The sequence below is a fragment of the Brassica oleracea genome, chromosome C9 (genome assembly GCF_000695525.1).
Source record: "Brassica oleracea var. oleracea cultivar TO1000 chromosome C9, BOL, whole genome shotgun sequence".
Classification (NCBI taxonomy): domain Eukaryota; kingdom Viridiplantae; phylum Streptophyta; class Magnoliopsida; order Brassicales; family Brassicaceae; genus Brassica; species Brassica oleracea.
In genome coordinates, this window is record NC_027756.1 from 36,924,333 (window position 1) to 36,934,033 (window position 9,701).

Consider the following 9,701-nt stretch of genomic DNA (forward strand, 5'->3'; position numbering starts at 1 on the left):
TATTGTAGTTAATATATTTTAAATATTACATTCATCCTTAACTTTGGGATTTACTTTTTAACAAATAAAAGTTTGCGATACATCGATATATCATAACCATGATATAAAACCTATTCTACTAGAAGGTTAACGTCAAACACGTTTACTTGGGGGAAATTCCAATGTTTTGTGAAAATTTCTAATTTTATTGTAGAACCTTACATCTTTTTTTTTTTTTTTGACCAAAAGCTTATATTTATATAAAATGAAAAAGAAACAAAGTTTACAAGCCCATACTTATATATATTTAATTTAATTCTCAATGGCATGGAAGTGGAAATAAGTTAGAAAACTTAGGGGTATTTTTTAATGGATACTTCTCTTTTAATAATATAGATAGATGATTCTTCCCAAATCCTCACTCCAAAAGTTGAAAAAAACACATTTCATATGTTATAAAGTTGAAAAAGGGAAATTCATATATTCAAGAAATGAGACGTACCTCCTCCAAGCAAGCTGAATCGCAACCGCGGCCCAAGTTCGCCACCCAGAAGAATAATAGCGGGCACTACGTTTGACTTTCTCGTTGACAAAAGTGTAACGGAAATGTTGAGTCACGTACTTAACATCTTCAGCGTCCAGTCCAAACGCTTCGGTTGTCTCGAGCGTCACGAGCGTTGACGTAGACGGCGGTAGCCTCTCCACGAAGGGTCGTCGGAGACACCACGAGAGAAGCTCGTCACCGCTAAAATTACCCGGACCTAACATGCAACAGCTTCTGACGCCATCTCTTAGTAACTGACTACTCTGAAGATGGCCTCTCACTACAAACAACATTCTCTGAACTGCATCTCCTTCTTTTTGGATCTGCACTTTCAAACATTTTTACTTTGAGTTCATCGTTGAGAGTTTTCTTGGATCCCACGTTACCAACAGTTGGATAATTTTTTTATTTTTAAAGGCTTAGCTGGATAATTTTTGGGGGTAAAAACTTAAACGATTCAGCATTTTTTTCTTAGCATTTGTTTTCCTTCTAATAATAATATTGGGATTTTATGTTGGTATCATGCTACATTGCTACGAAGAGTCATATTATCTGTGCATTGTTTTCCTAACTATATAGATGGGCTTCACGACACTGAAATATATAATATCATCTCCAAAAAAGATATTTTATTTTAGAGTTTGCAAAATTCTATATTTAAAGTTTCAAAGTATTATTCTCCCAAATTAAAAATTCAAACTCAACTTCAAAATTGTTTGTAATTTATTCTATAGTCCTTATATTTGTCATAATTAATGTAAATCCATAAAATTCCTATAAATAACTATAACATATATAAAACATATTACAACAATACTAATTAATAAAATCTTACACTACAATATAAAATTATAAATATAAATACATATTTACATATTAAAACACAAGAAAATACCACATTGTTCCTTAAAAAATTATTTCTGTAATGCTCTATCTTTGGTTACACAAAATTTGTTTGGACAATATTTTAGAAATTTTGGAAGTTCCGGAGAAAATTTACCAGACCATTAGCGTTGTTGTAATATTTAAAGTGTGTAAATTTTTTTGTCTTCATGTACCTTTTAACAAAGTTTTTTTATTAAGTTTTTTTTGTAATATTCTTGTTATCTAATTCTAGTTTTAAAATAATATAAATTTTATTTTTATTTTTTTATTTAATTTTTTTGTAAAATTTGAATTTATAAAAATAAATCTGAAATAATTATGAGATATAAAAAAAATTAAAGATTAAAACGATAAACAAAAAAAAAACTTAAGAATCATAAATGTGATGTGTAATTAATTGTAAGTGCCAAAATGCAAATAAAAGATGAAACTTCATATTTAAATTTTTGAGTAGTGAAACTTCAAATATGAAATTTATCTCCTCAAAATTCTAAATTTGAAGTTTTGACGTTTCTTTTTGAAAAGCATAAAATTATATATTTAAATTTATAGAGTTTCTTTTAGAGATGCTATAATCTGTAAAATGGGATTAAAGTTACTTACGGTTTCTCCTTTGGTGAAAATAAGTGACTTCACACGATCGCATATATTCTCGAGTACCAAATCATCCATATGCTGAAACAATGGAACCTAGAAGAATGCAAATACTCATCGACATCAATTATCTCTATATCTATATATATATATATATATATATATATATATATATATATATTATTTTCTCTTAAATTATTGATTAATTGTAATGACCAATCTGACCTGCCGGACTAAGTCTAAACAAAGATGGTACTTGATGTCTCTCCTAAGACCTTCTGGAAGGTTTTGAACCATCTCACACTCGTCTACACCGCGCATAGCAGCCCATCTCTGCCGCTCATAGTTGCGGACTCGTTGCCTATACCCTAATGGTAATTGTCTCTTCTTCATCCACCACTCTATGTTCCTCATTTTCAGGTGCATTGCTTGCTTCTTTGAAGTTGTTGCATGCAGAAACACCTACATTTGTATATTGGAGACAAACTCTAATTCCTTAAGTAATGATATTTTAAAATAAATGGTAAGAAAACAAGCTACTGCCATTACCTTTATGTTACCGATCAACATGGTAACGAGAAGAAGACCACTTGTTAGAACTATTATATTGAAGACAACTTCAGACCACTCTGTTGTGCTCTCCAAATTCCCAAATGTGCTGATTAATTATATTGATCAAAAAATCAATTGAACGTTTCTTATATATTCAGAATATTGGTAGTTCTATATACATACATACATAAGGAAAGGGTTATGTAAGTGGAATATGTGAACTGTGAAATACCTGAGAGTCATGAGACCCCAAAATATAGGGAAAAGAATTTTCTCCAACCGGCTTTCATTGCTCACAAGTTGAATGGTCCATTTATAAGCACCATAAGTGTAGTTAGTGTTGATATCTAAGCAAATGGATCGTGCTTGGTTGTTTTGTGCCCAAGCCAGCCTAGCTCTGTCAAGGACCATCTCGGTCGTGCCATAGTACACCGGTTCCTTACATGACAACATTCTTAGGTCGCATCCCATTGTGCTTTCACATTGTTCTTTAAGACATTTCGCTGATCTTTGGACCCCTAGCAAGTACCAACATGCTCCTGCTGCCTGTAGTTCAGACATATATATGAGTGATATATGATTACTATTGTTAATTGACGAACCAATAGATTTTCTTGCGGATTTTAGTTGATTACTAATTACAATTTATACGGTTTATGATTGATTTAGAAAAACTAAGAAATTATCATACGATGTTAGCTAAAAGGTGCTGATGAGTCATTGAGAGACAACTAATTGAGGGACAACTAAAAGTGAAAACGTGAATATGTATTATGAAAAAGAAGCTAATGATTGCATAATTTATTATTAGTTAATCCTACGTAAAAACCAATGCAACTTGTGTCTAAGTTCATTAAATAATTTGATTGCGACTTGTGTGATTCAGAGAATCATACCTTCTTCCTAACAAATCTTTTCTTATTTTGGCATTTTCTGGTATATTTAGAAGACTCCCACAGCAATGGAAAAGGTCCATGTGAAAATATTATAGGTAACATCTTAAATAATCTCACAACCAAAACCGTATAACATAAAACTAAAGCTTAATCCGCGCAGATGCGCGGATGTGTTAGTTTTTTTATAAATGAATATTTATTTGTATAAGTGATAATATATATTTTAAAATTTACCCGTTTAATTTTTTTTTAATATGACATTTCTAAATACAATAATTTTATAATTTATATTGAGTAGTTTTATTTTATCATGTAAACCTTTAATTATCTCATCCATTTATTTAGAATATGACCTGTAAAGTCACACAAATGTATTTTCATTTTTATGGATCAAAATTTTATGATAATATATAATAAAATTGTTGTATAAACTATTTTTCTGGATCAAATTTTTATGATTATGTATAATAAAATTATTGTATACTATTTATTATGTATATGTGGAATTAGTAAAATAATTACCATATAATGTATGTAATTACGAAATTTATATATGGAATTAATTATTTTCAAACACACATATGTATAATAAAATAGGAAAAGACAAAAAATACTAAAAGTTAGGTTTATTAATTATTGTTGCCATAATTTTTAGTTAGAATTTGATTTTGGAAATGTATTAATTAAAGAAGAAAAGACAAAAAATCCTAAAAAGTAAGTTAATTAATAACTTCAGTAGCATGCCATTGTAAATAAGTTGAAAAACTAAGGGCTATTTTATTTTTGTAATTTTCTTTTAATAATATAAATTACGTGGCACCTGAAAATTAATTATTTCACATATCTTAATTAGTACTTTACTTTACAGAATCTAACCGCAAACACACACACACAAATATATGCAAAACAAAATTTCGTAAACATGCATTATTACATGACTGAAACTTGTAATCTATTGATGAACAAAGTGAATACAAAGTATATAGTTCGATTTATTAACAACTGCTCACAATATTTAGATGGAAAATAATTTTTGACAATACATATTGACAGGATTTGTTAAAGTATAGTTGAATTTTGTATCTTAATTGTTGCGATTTTAGTAAGCAATAGTTCATGTTTTATCAAAAAACTTACATGAGCAGCGACGAAATAAGCGATCATGTTGAGTGCGATTCCCCACCAGACGGTGCCGAAAATGTAACCTGATAAGGTAGCGTTTTGACGGAGATGGCGAACGGAGTGATAGATCTTCGGTAGATATTGGAAGAGGAATGTTACAAGCAAAACTGACACCACTAAAGTCACCGAGCCTCTCTTTAGAAGAGAAGGTATGACCACCCACAACACCACCTGCTCTCATTTTCAAAATAATTTATAAGTAAATTATTTAAACAAAAAAAAAAACAAAAATGTACCAAACGAAAAGATAGAATGAAAACGAATATGTATTATTTCATTTGGTCCACACACGAACATGATTAGGTTAGACTAAGTTTGAGTTCTTTCAGACCATATAATTAATTATCCAAGTTTTTTTTTCCTAGATTAGTAGTCAATTTCAGACCATATAATACAATTTTTTTTCCTAAATTAGTCAATTTTATTTGAGTTCTAGATTTGATTACTATGTTTGTGCCTTTAAACCAAAGTTGGTAACTGTCTCAATTATTAACTCACAAGAAATCTCTTTTACTTAGTTAATGTAGAAGTATTGTTAAATGATAGTCGCTTTGTATAGTACTTTGCATTTGCAGCGACTGAAGTGTCTATATAAAATTAAACATCAGCCTGGAGTCATTGACTAACGTATATATAACAAAAGTGTCTCAGAGTACAACTACTTGATTATGATTATTACTGCATATTAAGTAATTACATAAGATGATGAGATTAATATCTCGTAGAAACAAAGAAAATAATAATATATCGTTGTTGGTAAATAAAAAGAATAAAAATATTGGTCAACTAACCTGAGGTAATGGTAAAATGACGAAGAGATCGAAGAAGAACGTCCCTTTCTTCTTAACGTAAGGCGGAGCAACTCTTCTACTCGTACGGAGACGTGTCTCATCTCCTTTATTAGTATCGCCGTCGCTATCTCCGCCGGGGTAAGGCCACCGGCGAGCAATCTTGAACTGAATCCAAATGTTCCATAAGTGCAAAAGATCGGTCATGGAGCGCACGGCAGTGATGGTGAGAGCGAGCCAACCATCGACAAGGAGACACATACATGCATCGTTCACCGATATGGTGTAGAGAAAAAGTGGGTCTACGAAAAGGCCCGTCGCGCACACAAGGAGAAAGACTTTGTTCCATTCTTGAACCAATTTGGATCTCGGGTCAAGTATTCGACCCAACATCATCCATTTATTATAGCTACTCGATGACCCGTTTCTTCTTCGTATTCCGCACGTGACCCCCACATGTGTCTCTTCTTCTTCCTCCTCCTCTTCCTCTTGTTCTTCCATCTCTTCTTCTTCGTCCTCCTCTTCCTCCGTCGTGTAGTCTTCGTCTGAGTAATATCCTATGCTGCTTGAGGCGCGTGAGACGCGTGATGCACGTGTGAATTCTTGCTCGGTTGCCATGGGAAGTACTAACGCATGCAAGAGAGATAGAGAGAGAGAGAGGTGATAAATTAATAGAATGTGAAGTTCTACAATGAAAATAAGTTTTTGAGAGAGATACGTTGTCTTAGAAAAAAAGGATATTCTTATTTTTTACTTAACTTACCCTAGTACCCTCGTGATTTTCTTCTTGTTGTTTTTTTTTGACAAAATGCTTTTCTTGTTGTTTCTGTTATATTTTACTTAAGATTTTTCTTTTGACTGAATTTTATTTAAGCATGTTATTTATGGATTATACACTTACTTATAACATTAAAAACAACTAAATAGAAGATAAAAATATATCAAACATGAGTTTTTGATTTTTAGATACCATAAAAATAATTTACTAAGAGCATGTTTATTGGTAAACCCCACTTAAGGGCTCTTAGTGTATTTTTAACTCTTAAAAATGAGTTAAGAGATATTGTTAAGAGACAACTAATTTTAGTGGTTTATTGGTAGTTCCTTAACAAAATTTCTTAACAATTAAAAAAATTAAATTTTATTTTAAACATAAAATTTTAAACAAAGATAAAATTTATTTAATAAAAACAAAGTTAAACATAACATTTTAAACATAGATTTTAAAATAAAAATATAAAATAATAAAAACAAAGATTACTAAAATAAACGAAAAATAATCTCAAAGAGGCTTCGAATGTCAGTTGTTGTCTCCAAATTTATCTCATATATGTTCAACCAAATCAGCTTTCAGTCGTTGATGCACTCGTCCATCACGAATGTCAGTTCGAACACCCATTTGATTGGCGATACTTGAAGGCATTTTNNNTGAGAAAGCTAGATCGACATGTGAACTTCCGCTGCTTTCTCCCTGTTGGAAATCCGAAAGATTGTATTGAGTGCCTTAATCCCGTTTGTTTTCTACTATCATATTATGTAGTATGATACATGCTCTCATAATCTTCCCAATCTTGACTTTATCCCAACAAAGTGCCAGATTTTTAACGATGGCAAATCGAGCTTGCAAGACTCCGAAAGCACGCTCGACATCTTTCCGGACACCTTCTTGACGTGTAGCAAATAAAACTGCTTTCGGCCCTTGTGGAAGTGAAATAGACTGGATAAAAGTTGCCACTTTTGGATAAATACCATTGGTGAGATAGTAAGCCAAACGATAGTTTCTTCCGTTGACCGAGAAATTCACTCGCGGAGCTATACCATTTATTATGTCATCAAAAACAGTTGAGCGATCAAGAACATTGATATCATTTAAGGTACCTGGAGGTCCAAAAAACGCATGCCAAATCCAGAGATCATATGAAGCTACCGCCTCTAAAACGATTGTCGGTTTTCCGGAACTACGAGAATATTGCCCTTTCCAAACGGTGGGACAATTCTTCCACTCCCAATGCATACAATCAATGCTTCCTATCATCCCGGGAAATCCACGAAGCTCTCCAATATGAAGTAGACGTTGAAGATCATCCCGTGTTGGTCTTCTTAGGTACTCATCGCCGAACAAATTTATTATTGCTTCTACAAAATTTTCCACACATAACCGAGCAGTGGTTGCACCGAGCCTGAGGTATTCGTCGTCCGCATCAAGCGCAGAACCATATGCCAACACGCGAATAGCTGCTGTACATTTTTGAAGTGCAGAGATACCACATATTCCGGTAACGTCTTTCTTTTGACGAAAGAACGGGACTTCATTGGAGAGGCAATCAACAATAAACATGAACAATGACTTGTTCATCCTAAATCATCGTCGGAATAGATTTTCAGGATACGTCGTAACGTCACTAAAATAATCATTCCATAACTGGAGATGGCCTTCTTCACGGTGTCTTTCGATAAAAACTCTTTTTTTTCCTTGTCTTCCTTTCGTTTTCTAACTGATCACCGATATGATTGTACACCGTGTCAAATGCTTGCTCGAAATGATGATCAAAAATTTCATCCATTGATCCCTCGAAATTGTTATTAGAAGAAGATGCCATGAGAATTTGTTTTAGTTTTTTATAAATGTGTTTGTGATGAGAATTGTGAGAATAGAGAGAATAGATTTCTGATGAGTTTGTTTGTGAATAGAATGTAAAGACAGAATTGCTAGACGTTGAGAATGAGATGAGAAAATGAGATTGCTAGACGATGAGAGAATTACACTTGTGAATTATATAACAAGAGAATGAATGTCTCGTGATACAAACTCTCTCTCACTCTCGTGATACAAACTCTTTCTCACTCTCACTCTCGTGACTACAACTCCCGTGACACAAGACAACAAACTCTGACTCTCCAGTACAATACAGACAATTATATAGACAAAAGACTACAAACTCCCGTGACCTCTCCAACAACAAGCCAATGGTCGACTCCCCTGACCTGTCCACTCTCGTGACCTGTCCAACACCAAGACAAGACCTGCATTACAAGATAAAACAAACTGTGAACTACAATCTTTGAACATTTAAAACATTACGGATTGAAACATTATGTCAATTTAAACCAAACTTTCAACTACATTTCATACAAACATTTGACCTTAAAACAAACTTTGAAACATGACTTAAACATGAAACACGATCTTAAACTTTAAAACAACAGACAGAACTTAAACATGAAACACGATCTTAAACTTTAAAACAACAGACATAACTTAAACATGAAACTAATCTGACAACAAGTCAGTTATGAGCTTGTTCTTGAGGGTTTCTTCAAACTCAGTTAGAGATTCCTTTCTTCCAATAAGACTCTCAAGGAGACTCATCTTAGACAACTTTTCTTTCGAGGCCAACTCCTTCTCTTTGATTGTCCACATACACTTAAAATCATTAAAAGTTTTCTCGTCTAACACCGGCTTCTTACCACTCAACTTTGCCGCTTTCACTCCAGGGGGACGCTTGTTCTCAATTGCTTGAGAGCTTGAGGTAACTGCACCAACTTCACACTTCCTCTTCTTTAAGCTCCCTTCAGTTGTTGCAGTACCAAGGTCGCACCACTTCTGGTCATGTCGCAACTCCTTCCACGCGTGTTCAAGTGTAAATTTCTTCTTGTAGTTGTTGCAGTATATTTGATGAGCAAGCTTCAGAACGTCGTTCTCATTCTGGCCGCTAGTCCTCTCTCTAGTAGCAGCTTCATATGATCCACTGAACTTAGACACTAGGTCATTGATCCTGTGCCATCGTTGCTTGCAGTGACTTGGCTCCCTCTCCTTGAAGCCAGCAACCAGAGGACTTGCCGCGAAGTATGCAGCAATCCTTTTCCAAAAACCGGAGGATTTTTGCTCGTTGCCAACCACATGATCCTTGCTCGTGTTGAGCCACGAACTGATCAGGACAACATCATCCGTTGGTGTCCACTTCCATCGTTCTCTACGCTCAGGAGCACTATCTCCTTCAAAGTTTGAAGCTCCGGTTCCCTGGCTGCCTAGAAATGGAACTTGGGATGAAGAAAGTTGAACACTTTCTTCATAGTTACCAAAGGAAACAGTTTGTTGACTATTTAATAGTTCAACAAACTTTGAAGTTCCAGAAGGAATAGAATCCATCGCTGAAGCGAGGCAGAAAGAGGCAATAAAAGAAGAAAACTGAGGAAGTGGAAAGAGGAGAACACGTTTGAAAAAATTTCAAAAAAGAGGTGAAGGCAAGTTTTTTTATAGATTAATGAATCCTATCACTG

General features: G+C 33.6%; 1 protein-coding gene across 1 annotated transcript in view; it reads right to left on the reverse strand.

Moving 5' to 3' along the window:
* The window catches only part of LOC106319027 (cyclic nucleotide-gated ion channel 4), a 7,539-nt gene extending 1,501 nt beyond the window's left edge, over positions 1–6,038 (reverse strand). The window contains exons 1-7 of the mRNA XM_013757229.1: positions 5,424–6,038; positions 4,588–4,803; positions 2,787–3,100; positions 2,552–2,660; positions 2,228–2,464; positions 2,012–2,098; positions 482–846 (exon numbers count right to left, since the gene is read on the reverse strand). Of these exons, the coding sequence (XP_013612683.1) occupies positions 482–846; positions 2,012–2,098; positions 2,228–2,464; positions 2,552–2,660; positions 2,787–3,100; positions 4,588–4,803; positions 5,424–6,038 (1,943 nt within the window). The remainder of the gene's footprint in view (positions 1–481; positions 847–2,011; positions 2,099–2,227; positions 2,465–2,551; positions 2,661–2,786; positions 3,101–4,587; positions 4,804–5,423) is intronic.
* Between the last annotated feature and the right edge of the window lie 3,663 nt (positions 6,039–9,701).